General features: G+C 50.0%; 5 protein-coding genes across 9 annotated transcripts; 2 read left to right on the forward strand and 3 right to left on the reverse strand.

Moving 5' to 3' along the window:
* The first annotated feature begins 557 nt into the window (after positions 1-557).
* PV10_01273 (chaperone DnaJ) lies at positions 558-2,817 on the forward strand. Of its 5 annotated transcripts, XM_016365455.1 has the most exons (4): positions 558-970; positions 1,033-1,102; positions 1,164-1,982; positions 2,032-2,817. In XM_016365455.1, exons 1-4 carry the CDS (start codon positions 935-937, stop codon positions 2,337-2,339), a joined length of 1,233 nt encoding a protein of 410 aa, XP_016229104.1. In that variant the 5' UTR covers positions 558-934; the 3' UTR covers positions 2,340-2,817. The 5 variants fall into 5 exon arrangements, with proteins under 5 accessions (XP_016229104.1, XP_016229107.1, XP_016229106.1 ...); XM_016365458.1 differs by having other exon boundaries at positions 558-1,102; XM_016365457.1 differs by having other exon boundaries at positions 1,033-1,982.
* Positions 2,818-4,317: 1,500 nt separating this feature from the next.
* On the forward strand, positions 4,318-7,518 carry PV10_01274 (uncharacterized protein). The gene has a single exon (XM_016365460.1). It carries the CDS (start codon positions 4,830-4,832, stop codon positions 7,332-7,334), a length of 2,505 nt encoding a protein of 834 aa, XP_016229109.1. The 5' UTR covers positions 4,318-4,829; the 3' UTR covers positions 7,335-7,518.
* A 181-nt stretch (positions 7,519-7,699) lies between these two features.
* Positions 7,700-9,014, reverse strand: PV10_01275 (uncharacterized protein; the record flags this gene model as incomplete). The annotated part of the gene is made up of 1 exon (XM_016365461.1): positions 7,700-9,014. One exon carries the CDS (start codon positions 9,012-9,014, stop codon positions 7,707-7,709), a length of 1,308 nt encoding a protein of 435 aa, XP_016229110.1. The 3' UTR covers positions 7,700-7,706.
* Positions 9,015-9,455: 441 nt separating this feature from the next.
* On the reverse strand, positions 9,456-12,388 carry PV10_01276 (uncharacterized protein). Its single transcript, XM_016365462.1, has 2 exons — positions 9,999-12,388; positions 9,456-9,945 (listed from the first exon to the last, which is right to left on the reverse strand). Exons 1-2 carry the CDS (start codon positions 11,978-11,980, stop codon positions 9,801-9,803), a joined length of 2,127 nt encoding a protein of 708 aa, XP_016229111.1. The 5' UTR covers positions 11,981-12,388; the 3' UTR covers positions 9,456-9,800.
* A 1,070-nt stretch (positions 12,389-13,458) lies between these two features.
* PV10_01277 (uncharacterized protein) lies at positions 13,459-15,379 on the reverse strand (the record flags this gene model as incomplete). Its single annotated transcript, XM_016365463.1, has 6 exons — positions 13,459-13,808; positions 13,870-14,254; positions 14,328-14,370; positions 14,431-14,750; positions 14,826-15,281; positions 15,338-15,379. The coding sequence occupies 6 exons, from the start codon at positions 15,377-15,379 to the stop codon at positions 13,459-13,461; spliced, it is 1,596 nt and encodes a 531-aa protein (XP_016229112.1).
* Between the last annotated feature and the right edge of the window lie 1,292 nt (positions 15,380-16,671).

The following is a 16,671-nucleotide window of genomic DNA, read 5'->3' on the forward strand; positions in this document are numbered from 1 at the left end:
CATGGACAACAGTGACACCTTCGGGCTGGAATGACGCTTGTTGTGTGCAGGTGGGGGCAAACTAAAGGTTGGGTCAGGCACGGTTAGGCTTTCCGCATGTTTTCCGCATGATATGCAGACTGCCTGCGTTGCCTGTCACTGACAACGGCCTTTGCCTGCTTGCCTTGAGGTTGCCCACATATCGGAGAAAGGTGCGTCCGACGGCAATGCTTAAGAATCTGCAAGGTGACGATAGAATACCATGACGAATCAATTCACCCAGAACAATCATCTTTCGATACTCATATTATTGTAAGCTGACAATCACCAGTCACCATGTTGAACGAGTGACACACATACCCCTCCAGTCTACACAAGACTAAGTAGAGGGGCCAAAATCACATCACGATGACAATACGGAGTAATGGCCAGGGCAAATGATAACCTACAGAATGCTTCGGAACAGAAATTCGCTAAGACCGAACGGATAGAAACCGATCGAAGGCGGCAGATGTCTTGGCATGTTCAGCCTTTTGTGAGCCTCCAACCAGGTTGAGGGACCGCGTAGTTGGCCTGCATGAGCCCTGGCTTTTTGCCATTTTCACTGACTTTGGCTGCTCCTTGGTTGGGTTATATTTTACTGCCATTGAAGTAACTTGCCTCGTCTGCGTTTTGTTGCCTCCAACTAACTAGGTATTCACGAGTGTTGCAAGACTTTATTTCCAATCCTTGACCTCTCTCTCCTTGTACAAGAAACCTGTCTTCCCTTTTGCTCGTGGAGTCATTATCTGAAACATTCTACTCTCCGTCGACTCATCACCACCCACATCCTCCCGATCTGTCCCACTCCTGCGAGTCAGGTTCCAATCTCAGCTTACCAACTTTCCAACCTCCCGCAGTATCTACCTAGTCCCGCCTACTTGTCTGATACCATAAATACAATCGCTTCACCAAGATGGTCAAAGAGACCAAATATTATGAGATCCTGGGGGTATGTTACTCAGGTTGCCTTGATGTCACCAACAACCAGAAAACTAACATGCCTGTCATCAGGTGGATATCACATGCACCGAAGCCCAACTCAAGACAGCCTACAAAAAGGGTGCCTTGAAACATCATCCTGGTAGGTTTCTGACTGCCAAACATATAGTCTCAAGAATCGTCAACTGACATGTCACCCATAGACAAGAACGCACATAACCCGGACGCCGCTGAAAAGTTCAAGGATCTGTCCAAAGCCTACGAAGTCCTCTCCGACCCTCAGAAACGTCAGATCTACGATCAATATGGAGAAGAAGGTCTTGAACAAGGTGCAGGAGGCGGTGGCATGGCTGCCGAAGACTTGTTCGCACAATTCTTCGGTGGTGGCTCCGCCTTTGGAGGCATGTTCGGCGGTGGCATGCGTGACACCGGCCCGAAGAAAGCTCGAACCATTTCCCACGTCCACAAAGTCTCATTAGAAGACATCTATCGCGGAAAGATCTCTAAACTGGCCCTGCAGAAATCCGTTATTTGCGCAGCCTGCGACGGTCGTGGTGGCAAAGAAGGTGCGGTCAAGACCTGCCCTGGCTGTAACGGTGCTGGTATGAAGACCATGATGCGTCAAATGGGTCCCATGATCCAGCGTTTCCAGTCCATCTGCCCGGATTGTCAGGGTGAGGGTGAGACTATCCGCGAACGTGATCGATGCAAGAAGTGCGCGGGCAAGAAGACGGTGGTGGAGCGAAAGGTGCTCCATGTGCACGTCGACCGTGGTGTTCAGAGCGGGCAGAAGGTCGAGTTCCGCGGCGAAGGTGACCAGATGCCGGGTGTGCTGCCCGGTGACGTCGTCTTTGAGATTGAACAGAAGCCTCATGCAAGATTCCAGCGCAAACAAGACGATCTCTTTTATCATGCTGAGATTGATCTTTTGACGGCGTTGGCTGGTGGACAGATTTACATCGAACATCTTGATGACCGGTGGCTGACCGTCAATATTTTCCCCGGAGAACCTATCACGCCTGGTGAGTGTGTCCACGTTGATGGCAATATAACGGACTAACAGAAAATCAGGTGCGATCAAAGTGATTAAGGGTCAAGGTATGCCATCTTATCGTCACCACGATTTCGGCAACCTATACATCCAATTCGACGTCAAATTCCCCGACAAGACACAACTGCAGAATCTGGAACTGCTGGAGCAAGTTCTCCCTCCTCGAATGGAACAAAAGCTGCCTCCTGGTGACAGCATGGTGGAAGATTACGACTTGGAAGACGTTGATCCCCGCCAACATGCTCGTGCACATGGCGCAGCGGGCATGAATGACGACGACGATGACCTACCACCTGGAACTGAGAGGATGCAGTGTGCCTCGCAATAAACGAACCAATATACGAACCAGACTGTGATGTGTTCAACGCAACGAGAAAACGATCGAGGAACGAAGAAGCAACATGACTCGTTGACACACAACACGTGCCAGAACCATTGTATTTCGGCACTCGGAGGCGACGAGTGGTATTATGGGCCCTTATTCTCCCGTGTCCCTGTGCCTCGGACATTACACGGGATGGGCAATGGGCAACAGCATTGAGGTGGCGTTGGTTTTGCACAGTGAATACAGTCCTGGGCATCAGGACAAAGACTGGCGTTGCATGTTTTAGGGGTTGGTTCTGCACAATGATATCCTGGGATGCATCCTAGCTTGTTCTAGATTATGACGGGGGGATGGTCGTGAATAGCCTGCGGCTGTGGAGCGCGGGTCGTCATTGGTTCGAATCGAAACCCGAACCCGTAGACAGGCATGCTTTCCTCATCAAGATAGACAACGGTGGAATCATATGATTTTTTTCAACTTGCTTGATGTTGTTGCGCAGGAGGGGGTCCAGGTTGACGACAGTGATTGCTTTGACTGTCACCACCCCCTATGTGCTCGTTGTATAATTGCCACCCTCGGAGGGTCAAGCATGACCATGGCAAAGGTCGGATATTGGACAATGTTCAGCCTGAGGAAAGGCACTACTTAGTCGGCCATTCGAGTCTGGAATGGACAAGGTCTGCAACAAGTCGTGTTCGTCCCAGAACAAAGTCTTTACCTCGTACTTGCCTGCAAGCTTAGTCTGGCTTATCTGCTCTTGTCATGTTGCCATTTCTCTTAATTTGTTGCAAATCTCTTGTTCCTGTGCTGGGGCCAATCTGGTTGGTAGTATGTCAAGCTGCATACGACTTTGCTTGCACCATTCCCACTCAAGGATGGGAGTGGGAAGGTAGTATCACAAGCTAGCGACGACTTACTAGGGAGTAGTGGAATCTCGACGATTGCACCATTTGTGGCGTTTTTGAAAAGATGCATCCAGCAAGGCTTCAAATACTCAAGTCACATGAAATAATGGGCTATCATATATACGGTACTCCGTACTCCGTACAGCACGAGACCGCTTATTCCATCATATCAATATGATTGGTAGGAAATGGCAACCCTCTCTGTGGTGGCGCTGCGTCATATCGGGACCCTAGGGGGTGTTGGTGTTGGTCGGGCCCTGGCATTATTTGTCCAGGTGGAGTCGATCTACAAATGATGAAAAAGGCTATCAAGCACGCCATATTGATCCTATCGAATTATCACGTTCATCCAGCCAAACTCGGCGCACAGCTGCCCTGGGTGCCTGGAGATGAGAATGAGTTGGCCACTTGTCGCACACAAGGTTAGAAATGCAATTTGCAATCATTGCTGTTGTGTCCAGGCAGGCACGATCCAGGTAGGTTTGTGGTGCCTTCCTTCCTCACCCCTCCCCCTCATCTTGACAGGAGGAATTTTATCACAAAATTTTCATCTTCAACAAAAACAAGACGACGTTTGAAGTCGTGAAGCAATCCAATCTTCTATCAAGACCCAATAAATCAAGCGAGGTTCAGTCCAAGCGTCATCATCATCAGGCCTTTCTAGGCAGTCCAGGATGCCTCATGGCTTGGAAGGCAGTCGTGGCAGTCGCTTCATGTGCTTCCTCCTCCTCTGACGCCATCCAAGCTTCGCGTGATCGCTCTCATAGATTGGGTTCCAGGGATCCGATTTTCTAATTCACAACCTCGTGGGACCTTTCCCCAGTCCATGCCTTTCCACGCAGTTCAGTGCTTGGTTTCTAAGCCTGGCCACACTTTATCCTCGTGTGGTTCCCGTCAATGAGAAGTCTGTTTCACCCAGCCATGCCCCATACTCCTTCCGCTCATTCGTCAGTTCATCGATTGCACCATCCGCCCTAATCCTCCTATACCCATCTACCCACACTCATTGAAGCTGTCGTTGTGCAATGGAAGAAATCTCTGACAAGGGGAATCAGTCATCACTCTGACATTCCTACTCTTTCTCATTCCATCTGCACAAGCATTACTTCTTTTTGTCCCGACCGACCGAGTCTCGATCTCACCTCTCGGACGCGAGAAACCCTGCCTCATATCCCCCGGCATAAGCTCCAACTTTACATGCCACCCATGGAGCATTTCTAGCCACATCGACGACTATAATATCTGGCTTTCCGTCACGCCAATTCTCTCGGCTTCTCTTCTCTTCAACGGTGTTGCTTGTCTCACACCTTGTCAAACTTGGCTTCAGACTTGGGTGACACTTGCTCAGCACGTCATCAATCTATTTTCCTTCCAGCGTTCGTCTTTGTGCAATAGCGGACCGGCACCATACCCCCTAGCGAGACCAGCAGTCTCATATATTCCTTGGACAAATCCTCCCCTGCCACACGCAGTTCCAGACTGTCCGTCCAATCGTTCTCCTCCATCTCGCCACACCTCGGAACGGGGGGCCCTGGCTATTAGGTAGCGGAAGCTGCTATAGCGTGATCGCTCTGCCAACCTCACCAAAATGCCCTCTTCTGCATCAAAGGCTGGCCACACGGCTGCCAAGTATCTTGGAATTAAAGTCCATGAGAATCGTGCCCAGGAGGATGCCATCACCAGAGGCGAATCAACCTACTCCACCAATACCAGCGATACCTACGTTGAGGAGGAGCCTCGCACAGTCGAGTGGCTCCAAGACCTCGTCCCTACATTTCCTCAGGTCAAGACCTATTTCCGAAATCTGTTCCCGTTCACTCGCTGGATTCTGAGATATAACGTTCAATGGCTCATCGGAGATTTGGTCGCTGGCATTACTGTCGGATGCGTTGTCGTTCCTCAGGGAATGGCATACGCCAAGCTGGCACAGCTTCCTGTTGAGTTCGGCCTCTACTCATCCTTCATGGGAGTTCTCATCTATTGGTTTTTTGCCACCTCCAAGGACATCACTATCGGCCCTGTTGCCGTCATGTCCACCATTGTCGGAAACATTGTCCTGAAAGTTCAAGATGAGCATCCCGAAATTCCAGGTTATGTTGTGGCATCTGCATTAGCCATCATTTGTGGTGCCATTGTCCTCTTCATCGGTCTCATTCGATTCGGTTGGATCGTCGAGTTCATTCCGTTGAGCGCCATTTCAGCCTTCATGACTGGATCGGCCATTAGCATTGCCGCGGGCCAGGTTCCCAATCTGATGGGTATCAAAGTGCAGGGCTTCAACACTCGTGATCACACCTTTATGGTCATCATCAACACCCTGAAGTATCTTGGCCACACCAAGATCGACGCCGCCATGGGATTGACTGCCCTAGCGATGTTGTATATCATCCGCTCCGCTTGCACTTTCGCCGCCAAAAAGAATCCTTCGAGAGCAAAGATGTTCTTCTTCATTTCAACATTGAGAACAGCTTTTGTCATCTTGTTGTATACCATGATCAGCTGGCTCGTTAACAGACACCGCCGTTCGGATCCTCTATTTGCCATCTTGGGTAAAGTGCCTCGGGGTTTCCAACACGCTCAAGTACCTACCATCAACACTGAAATCATCAGCTACTTTGCCAGCGAGTTGCCTGCCTCGGTCATTGTTCTGTTGATCGAACACATTGCCATCTCCAAATCCTTCGGTCGTATCAACAACTATACAATCGACCCTTCTCAGGAGCTTGTCGCCATCGGCGTTACCAACTTGCTCGGACCTTTCCTAGGTGGATATCCAGCAACTGGTTCTTTCTCAAGAACTGCCATCAAGTCCAAAGCTGGTGTCCGCACTCCATTCGCTGGTGTCATTACCGCTGTCGTGGTCCTCTTGGCCATCTACGCACTACCAGCCGTGTTTTTCTACATCCCCAACTCTTCCCTTGCCGCGGTCATCATTCATGCTGTCCTTGATCTCATTACCCCTCCCAAGACCGTCTATCAATTTTGGCGTGTCAATCCTCTTGAGACAGTCATCTTCTTCGCTGGTGTCTTTGTCACCATCTTCTCATCCATTGAGAATGGCATTTACACCACGATTTGTATTAGTGTTGCCGTTTTGCTCTTCCGCGTTGGAAAAGCACGTGGACACTTTGTCGGCAAGGTCAAGATTCACTCTGTTCTCGGCGATCACCTCGAAGAAGACAAATTCCACGATCAAGGACGATCGTCAGACGACAGCGAGGAACGTAACATTTTCCTTCCCTTGGACCACAACGATGGCTCAAATCCTTCCATTGACGTCCAATCACCCTACCCTGGAATCTTCATCTACCGATTCAGCGAAGGTTTCAACTACCCCAACGCCAATCACTATACCGACCATCTAGTCAAGTACATTTTCGCCAACACACGGCGCACTAACCCCGACTCATGGCCTCGTCCTGGTGATCGACCATGGAACAACCCGGGTCCTCGACGCGGACACAGAGAAGAAACCAACGACCATCTCCCCACCCTCAAAGCCGTCATCCTCGACTTCTCCGCTGTCAACAACGTCGACGTCACCAGCGTGCAAAACCTCATCGACGTACGCAACCAACTCGATCGATACGCCACACCAGACGCCGTCCAATGGCATTTCGCCTCCATCAACAACCGCTGGACCAAACGAGCCCTCGCCTCCGGCGGTTTCGGCTACCCATCCCTCCCCACCTCAGAATACCATCGCTGGCGATCAATATTCTCCATCACCGAAATCGGAGGCGAAATCAACTCTGCCGCCACCGCTGCAGAACGTGAAACCAACAGAAGATTATCCGCTGCGCGTGATGAGGAAAGTGCCAGAGAAGTCAAAAAGCAAGTTGCTGGTGGCGACGATTCAATTTCTGGAAGTGGAAGTGATTTGAATAAGGAAATCACGAGGAGTAAAGCATATCTTCGATCGGATTCGAAGAAATTGGCGATTGTGCAGGGAATCAATCGTCCTCTTTTCCATATTGATCTTACTTCGGCGCTGCAGTCGGCGATTGCTAATACTCAGCAAATCGAGCATGGGCGATCGAAAGCTCAACAACAACAGCAGTTTGATGAGGTTCCTATTGAGAAGTTGAAGTAGGTGATTGGATGGGAGTCGAATCTATCCATGGACTTGGGCCTGGATAGGGATTTTTGTTACGTTGTTGATCACGAGATATACCATACCAACCCTCGTCGAAGGGTAATCGTTGTCGAAGCTAAGTAGATTATAAGGTTGAAATATACCTGAATAATGAGAGATGACATATCGATGATTCATTCAATTCGTCCTGATATAAATAGGTATATATACCTATCGATGTGGTCTAACAAACCGTTTGACCAACCTCATCTCCTCTCACTGTATCTCTGCCATCGCCGTTGTCGTTCTTACTCCTCCGCTCCCTCTCCCGCATAATCCCCTTCCCCGTCCTCTCCCTTCTCCTCTCGCCTCTCCTTCTTCTTCTCATCCCTAATTCTTCTCAAAAACATCCCTCAAATTAACTTCCATCCACGCCGTTTTCCACATCGGCACACCGCCCAATTTCTCCATTACACTTCTACTTCCAACATTCGACTCCGATACATCAGCATGACCATAATAGATATCATTCATCCTTCTCTCCCTCTCATCTTCCTCCCATCCCTCCTCATCCTCATCCTTCCCCACCGCCGCCGCCGCCGCCGCTGCCGCTGCCGCCTTCCTCAACAACTCCCTCGCCACATATCCCGCCAAACCCTTTCCCCGATGTTCGTCTTCAGTATGTAAACTGGAAATACTTTGATCCTTGGACAAAAACCCCCAACTCACTGGATTTGGTTCGTCAAGGTGAAAAATCCCCGCACTGGTGAATTGGCGGAGTGTTTCCAATGTTCGTGGGATAGGGGTTCGGTCGAGTGCGGTTTGGAGGTGGGTGGGTGTGAGGTTGGAGATGTGATAGGAGGTTGGAAGGGTGGGATCTTGCGATCTCGATCTCGCCCTCGGCTTTGGTATTGGTATTTCAAAAATATATTTCCAATACCCAGTATCCGTACGTGTAATCGCGGAAGTATATGAAAGAAAATACGGCCACATGGATTCATGAATGGATCCGAAAATGACTTTTGATCGGTCGTATGGTGTAGAGAGATATTTTCCGGTCCGTTTTAATTCAAACCAGTCGGGGGATGGTGTGGAGGGGAGTAAGGGGATGAGGGTCTGGTGGATGTAGTTGAATAAAGTGGATATGAGATGGGGATGGAGAGGAGAGGAAGGGGAGGGGGATGGAGGTTGAGAGTCTTCAAAGACAAAAGATCCATCAAGGAAACGAGCACCTTCTTTTTGTAACGCTGATGTAAACTCTCCCGAGGCTGGGTTTGACCCGCTGGAATACAAAAAGACTTGAGTTTGGCCTTGGTTGGCGAGGTCGATGTGCGCGGCTAGCCAGGGTGGTGAGGGATGGGTTTCGGTATGAGTATGGCTCATGAGCCATGCGTCGAGCCATGTTTTCGTATGGTCCTGGTCGGCATTGTCATGTTCATTCTCAGTCGGTGATGCATCTTGGTCGACAGCCTTAGCTGCAAAGACCTTTGCATCCTTCCCACTGGGATGGTCGTCTTCGAACTCTAATCTCCGTAATAGTGGCAGACTGTATGGTAATTCGGCTTCAAGGCGGTCTCTTAGTAATCGGACCTGTTGAGCGGATAAAATGGCGTATTGGATGTTGGGGTGTGTGGCGGGAGGAAGGGTGATGTTGACCTCGTTGCTGACGTTGGCCGTTGGCGTTGTTGATTTCTCCATGTCATAAATTCAATTATCGAGTAATGCTTGCTCTTCATCTAAATTCCACGGCCTGTTGCGTGTGATGTTCTCTTTCTGGAGTCGAATCTGATCCGGTCTCACCACATCGCAGACTGTCTCGCTGGAGAGACTGTGTTCCTCGTTCTAAACACCAGTTTTTCTCATCGAATCTGAGAGATCCACGTGCGTTCGTCAGAATATTAGGAATAGAAGTCCCGAGTTCCAGAAGGAACCTTACCGACAGAATGGGCATTATGGGCATAATTGTGGATCAAAGTCGAACATTGACTCATTAATAGGGCTTGGGGTTTTGTGGCAGCGAATGGGCGATTACATGTCACATCTGTGTAACCTAAATCCACTTGAGAAGCAGGGTGACATAAACGGTCTGTCAACCCAATACTAGGACTACGATTCACAAGCCAGAAGGTGATATTCAGATTCATGTCTTGTTTGTATGAATATATTTCATATATCCTCAGAAAAGGTGACCGGCCAGTAGGCTTCACATCAAGCTCACCACCATGGCCGATCAACAACAGTACCTATCTGCGAAACGAGTGTCCTCCAGGGACACAATGCAAGGTCGTCTGCCCCAAGTCTCAAACTTCCAACGCTCCAAAAAAATCCACTTTAGATTCATGATGCATGTCAACATAAAAGACACGGTGCATGTCACAGCAAGCACCGGCTCTAGAAATCAAAATGTAATTAGGATTACCACACGCTGCGTATCTCAGACGAACCCCGATAGACCATGTGTACATGACGGACAGCATGCTGTTTTCAAGTATGTACGGTCTTTTTCTTTCCAAAAATGCTGCGAGACTTGGATTTGCTTCGCGGCTTTTCGGCAGATGACTTCCGTGAAGATCTCGATCGATCATTATCGACATCCTGGGCGGTTTCGTTATATTTTTCCTTGTGAATCCTGGAACACTTGTTAGCCATACATGATTTCAATTGTGAAGAGTCCCCACTTACCAACTGTTTCCAATCATGCTCACGCCCTTGGATTCAGCAATACGATAGAACTTGGCGGCCTTCTTCATGTCCTTTTTGCACCCGATGCCTTCAGCATAGCAGTAACCAGCTTCTGTCAAAGCATCCGTATCGCCCCAATTACTGGCAATCTCAAAGCATCTCAAAGCCAGGGGTTTGTCCACTTCGGTGCCCCAACCATTCAGATGAGACATGCCCAGTTCGTAAATTCCCAATCCAAACTGTGCGCGATGAGCTTTCTTCTCCATTGAACTTGCCGTAGACTTGGGAGCAGTGTCTTCCTCGTCTTCAGCAACCTCATGCATGGCAGAATCGACCGCCTTTCGAAGCCATTGTACGCCTTCTCTAGGATTGGCACGCATCCCCCAGCCATGACGACAAGCGAGTGCATATAAGAGCATGCCAGTGGGATGTCCCTTGTTGGCAGCGATTCGCAAATGATATGTCGACTCCTTCAATGAGCCACTTTCATGCAACTCGATGGCTTTATTGACATGCTCCTCGGCGAGACCCGGGTGATTAGTCGTGGTACGTGAAGTGGTGGGGCGAATTGTGCTGTTGGAACGAGAAGAAAGAGACATTTCGGCCACGGGAGACAACGGAGCGGGTGGGGGGAGAAAGTAGGAAGTCGGTGGCGGAAGACCTGTCGAGGGCTTTGTTGTGGAGGATTCATTTGAACGAAGAGAACCCGTTGGGGTATACGAGGTGGATGGTCGAGCAGAGACTTGGGTCACGCCATTCTCGGCGTCAAGATCAAAGGAAAAGCCTGAACGTTCTCCCTCTCGGCTCGGTCGGGCAGATCCCAAGGGTGAAGGAACAGCTAGCTCGTGACTTTTCTTGCCTTGGAGAGGCGGTGTTCCGGGGAACATGGGTTCCTGCCATTCGAAATGGGGAGTGGCAAGTCCTGTGAAGACGGTTGAGTCTCGTTCTGAGACATTTCGACCACGGGGCAAAGGATATATGGAGTGGGTGTAATTGACTTGGCCAGCCATGAAGCCCCGAGGAGCATTAGAGGCGTCAAAAGAGCTGGTTTGTCGTAGGTGCATGGACATTGCTGACTTGACAGGGCTCTTCTCTGATCGAAGGTTTTGCATACTGGCTGAGCTCATGGGTCGCGAAAAGTTGCGTGCGCTGCCAAGAGATGGGGAACCAAGCGAGTTGGATGACGGAGTACGACCATGAGAGTGGGAATAGGGAGACATGGGAGATTGGGGAGGAGACATGCCACTACTAGAGGAAAGGTTCCTGGATTGAGAAAAGGTCGAGCCAGCATTGGAACTAGGGTAGTCGTCGTCGGAAGCATCTTGATAGGGTCGTAAACGATGTGAGGATGAGCGAGGCGGAGCCAAATTGAGAGTGAGGTCGGGTCGAGATAGACTGAATTGCGGGTTGGATAGAGGGTTCGAAGACCTTTTTGTGAATGAATGAGAAGCCTTATCGTCCATGGGCGCCGGAGACTCTACCCTGGTGAAGCCGAAATAGTCTTTAGACTCGGATGAAAAAGATTCAGGAATTGGATCTTGTTTGGTATGTGAATCTTCGCGGTTGTGGACAGCACTCATTCGGACATGTTGAGACACCGGTCGACTAGTGGGATTGGCGAGAAGGGGAAGACTCCCCGAATGATCGAAATGGTTTGAGAAGGAGGGCAAGGGAGGCACGACATCAGCACCTTCAGAAAGAGCACGGAAGATGGGAGGACGGTTGTTCTGGTGCTCGGTCAAAGAATCGGTGACAATCTCAGGAGCCAGTCTGCTCACACGTCCCTCACCAGCCTTTCTTGTTTCTTCCAGCTCCCGAGCGAGTTTCCGACTTCTTGCAGCAATGGCGTCCAAGGGTGACATTGTGGGTGGGACATCGCCATCGTAATGTTGGATGCGAGGAGAGGGTAGTCCATTTTTGGAGAGAGCGCTGGCAGAGCGAGAGTTTGATTCGGGGAGTTCGATGAAGTTGGGACGATTCATCGCTCGTGGAGGGTAGGGTAGTAGGATGAACAACTCTAGGTGAAAAAGAGAAATTGGTGTATGCCAAAAAGTGGAAGATCAAGGGATCAGGTGATGTAGCAAGAGAGATTCGAGTAGTGGCGCAGTGAGATGGTAGTAGTGGCAGTGTCGAAGGAAGCAATCAAGTGAGGGTTGTTAAAGCGAGTGTCGTCGAGGAAGGCTTCAAGCTGCAGTCGATTGAACCCAGAGGCTTCAGGAAGGAAGCTGGGTTTTGGGCAGGTGACAACCGAAGAGGGAGGAAGAGGCCAGCGGATGAGTTGCTGAGAGAGATCGTGGGCGACGTAGTGTCATTGAACGAGAGACGAGGAGGGACTTTTCCAACAAGGCGAGGTGTAGAAAAGAGAGGATGAGAACAATGGAGGTGTTGAGATGCGCAAGTCACAATCTGCAAGTTTGTCTGCGGTATCGTCGCTTGAAAATGGGTGGGTTTGGAGAAGTGTGAACGCATCAAACTCTACAGTCACTGCAAGTCTCACAGTCTGCAGTGGTGAGTACGAGGCCGAGGGGGCGCCACTGGGGAAGGGCTGCAAGTCACTGGAATGGAGGCACGGAGGCTGTTCCTTGCTCACGCCTCTTCCGATGTCAAAAGGCATGGAAGCACCAATGGTGGGCCCCCAAGAGCCCCTAAGGGAAGCAATGATTCGCTTATGGGCGATAGATGCATCCAGCCACCCCTGCTAAGGCCACTTTAATGCCCACCCCTAACCTTGTTGGTCGCTGGCTGGTCCTCCAAACGGAAATCAGGGGTTCATTTTCAACTTGGCCCTTGATTTGCCTCGATAGATTTGCTGTGTCGCTTCGAGCCAACGAGCATCTCATACCGCATCCGAGAAAGAGATGCAATAACAATTGATCAAGCAACACGCTATCATGGTTGGTCCCGCAGAAGAAATGAGGTGCGTTGTGCTACTCACGTGTATGAGGCTGGGAGATAACGAACCAGCGAAGGAACGGTCCACTCCAGTTGGGGTAAAATTCTCCGTTCCATCAGTGGTCTGGAATGCGATGATCTTTTATTAATAAACCCAAACAACTGTGGACGGTGGACAGCCACAGCAGCCTACAACCTGCAACAAATACAACCCCGAATTGCTGCACCATAGTCTGAGACCCCAAGGATGTTCCCTGTTACATCTACACGTGACACAACACCGTGACCGCTGTGGATGGGTATATCCCACCCGCCGTAGTCATTTGGAAAGTTTTGACGACCACGTGACAAAAGCCCTGGGTAAGCAGATATGCACGGTTGGTTCCTGCCACCGTAGGTAGCTGTTGGGCGTCATATGCGGCTAAAGAAGAAAACTTTGGTCTTGGCGCTACTAGTCGTATCTATGGTACCTTTTTATTTCTAACATTAGCTAAAAGAGCCAAAAGAGAGAGCTCCATATTCTATGCAGATCCAAACCTGGTACAGGAGATCAGCTTGATTATATGCATCAGGATACGAGCTGGCCCCCTACGCTGGCTCTCCTCTTGCGAACGTTGCCATCAAATGTTGACCTTAATATCGACTTCATCACGAGGTAGTATTGATGCTGGTTACGTTGACAGTCAGCACGAGATCTTTTGTTAGGCAAAACCGCGACTTCCTTTATCTGTATCGTCTTGGTCTGGAGGTAGTCGTTCAAGCCTTCCATACCGCCCTCCCTACCATATCCAGACTGTTTAACACCACCAAATGGGGCACCCAGAGATGGAAAATACCAGTCGTTGATAGCGATGCTGCCGGTTTCAATCTCGCGGCTCACACGGAGGGCGCGGGCAATGGATTTGGTGTACAAACAAGCTTCAGAAAGTATCAGTCAGATATAAGTGCACTGAAAACGCAATTGTGATTGAAAACGTACCAGACAAGCCATATACAGTGTCATTAGCGAGTTTGATAGCCTCTTCTTCGGTCTGAAACACCTGCACTGTGATGACGGGTCCAAACACCTCTTCTTTTGCGATCCGAGAGTCCCTCGCCACATTCTTAAAAACGGTGGGTTGAACGAATAGACCAGTCTGTCCTCGACGCGCACCGCCAATCACCAGCTCGCCATCGGTTTTACCGATCTCCAGAAATGACAACACACGGTCAAATTGCGCCTGATCTGCGAGCGGCCCTACCTCTGTAGTTTCTGCCAAGGGGTCACCAATTGCATTGCGTTGGTCCACGGCGTCAAAGGCCTTCTTCAGTCGCAATATGAAGTCGTCTGCAATCGTCTCGTGGATGTAGACACGGGATGCCATCTGTATGAGTCATGGTTTGGTCAACCGTTGATTGATCGCTCGGGACAGGAAAGGAGGAAGGAAACCAACGCACTGCACAAATCTGGCCCGTGTTCATCAAAGTGCTCTCAGCAGTTCTGCTTTCTATCAGCTCCTCGGGCTCAACAGGAAATGTCACGGACGGTGGCATCACTCACTTAGCCGCTGCCAGGTCGACATCTGCGTCCTCGAAAATGATTGAAGGTGACTTGCCTCCGAGCTCCAATGACACGCGCTTCAGATTGCTCTTTGCGGCATATTCTTGAATCTTGCGACCCGTGGCCGTGCTACCTGTAAAGGCTATCTGCCGAATTTGCATATGGGATGCCAACAGCGCACCGGTTTTGCCCGCCCCGTTGACAATGTTGATGGTACCTGGAGGAAAACATTCTTTGATCATTGGACCTAGTGCTAGAACTCCCAAAGGTGCTTTCTCGGATGGCTTGAAGATAGAGGTGTTTCCTGCTGCCAGCGCGGGCTATGCGGGTTTTGTTCTCAGTCAATGCCCCCGAGTGAATCGATGTCGTCGACGGGAAGAGCAACTTGAACTCACCGCAACCTTCCAGGCGAACAGGATCGACGATACATTCCAGGCGCCAATGCCAGCACAGACACCAATAGGCTCCCGCTGCACGATCTTGTAAGGCCCCGTTGAGGTCGGATATATTGCCTCGCCGTGGATTTTATCGGCTAGCCCAGCGTAATAGGTGAACAGGTCTGCGGCGATCCTGTATCCCATTGTCTGTGTCGAGATGGCAGACCCCATAGCCAACGTGTCCAACCGGGCGAGGTCTTGGGCCTTTTCGCGTATCAGATCTGCAAACTTGAACATGGCCTTTGCTCTTTCGATTGGATCCTGCCTGCCCCAGGAGCCTTTGAAGGCCTTCTGAGCAGCATCAACGGCGGCATCGATGTCTTGTTCGCCTGCTGAGTGAACCTGGTCGGATATGAGAGTGCCGTCGGCCGGGCTGTGGATTGTGAAGACATCTTTTGATTTTGCCTCGACATACTATGACGCCTGCGTTAGCGGGATAACAATGTTTAGAGTGTGACACGAAAGTTTACCTCGTTATTGATAAATATCCGTGTTTCAAAGGTAGAGGCCATCTTGGTCGTTGAGGCACAGCCCAGTGCAGTTGAGAATTTTAGGGCAAGGGGTAAGAAAGACACTGAATGGCAGCAGGTCAAGCAGAAACTGAAGACGAGTGTTTAACTAGTACTTAGTACTTTAGTAATTTACCTCTTGCGAAATACCTTGATGTGGTTCGGAATGCTTCTCACAAGCCTCTGCGTATTGGACTGATGGCGCAAGTGGGCAAATGCTAGAGCTTTTCCTACTTAGCATCTTCAAACATGGTCTGCATTCGAATTCGCTCTGAAGACCCGCTCTATGCCGATTGGGGGTCCGTGGTACCCATTTTGTAAGCACCGACAACAGGTCTTTGTTGATGCCACAATTCTTCGCCGAGAAAGAATGCCTACCGCAGGCGTAAGAGTGCATGTGCTCTGGTCACTTTTCGTAGCAATACTGACGTATTGGGAAGGTGAGATCGTCCTCATACGATGTATTTTAGTAACTTATGGGGCACCGTTCTGATTTCCTCCACCGGCACCACGTCAGTCCTGGTGGTGCTGTTGTTAAGAGCAGATGATTCTCTCGGGTAGGCTACCGATCTGGCCCAGGTGGGTATGATAGGGCGCAGAATCGTTAATGCTCCGTTTTATTACCCGAATTGGAAAATAAAACGGCCTAGACTCCGCCGCCCGCCTTCATCTCCGGAATACTTCTCTACGGATAGCTCAATTGCATATTCCACAAATGACTCTATTAGGCGAAGCATGCCTTCCTATCTAGGGCTGGGGTCAACGGGAAGCATTGTGGGTCTGATGCTATTTGCACAGGAAAGTTCAAGTTTCAGAAAGGACCTCAATAGCGGCGTGGCGAGACTTCTGGATGGCAGAGAACAACTTGATAAGTAGTACCAATAAGCAAGGAACCGCACGTAGTCCTTCATGCATAATGTCAAGTCTAGGTCAACTCACGACACAAGCCCTCCAAACGCACCGACAATCGTGGATCCGGCATTATGCGTATCTCTGACGAGCTTCCTACAGGTCAACATGGCCGATTCGACTACATCATTGTTGGCGGTGGCACAGCAGGCTGCATCATTGCGAGTCGACTATCAGGGTATCTACCAAACAAGAAGATCCTCCTTATCGAAGCAGGTCCGAGTGATGTAGGAGATGATCGCGCCCTAGTCCTCAAAGATCGTAATGCTATGCTGGGAACTGAACTGGATTTTGCGTACACTACAGTCGAACAACCAATGGGTGAGTACAGAGCCAGAAACCAACATGTGTCGTAGCTCATCGAATACGCACTTACTTACTGTTCA

The sequence above is a fragment of the Exophiala mesophila genome, assembly GCF_000836275.1.
Source record: "Exophiala mesophila strain CBS 40295 unplaced genomic scaffold supercont1.1, whole genome shotgun sequence".
Classification (NCBI taxonomy): Eukaryota; Fungi; Ascomycota; class Eurotiomycetes; order Chaetothyriales; family Herpotrichiellaceae; genus Exophiala; species Exophiala mesophila.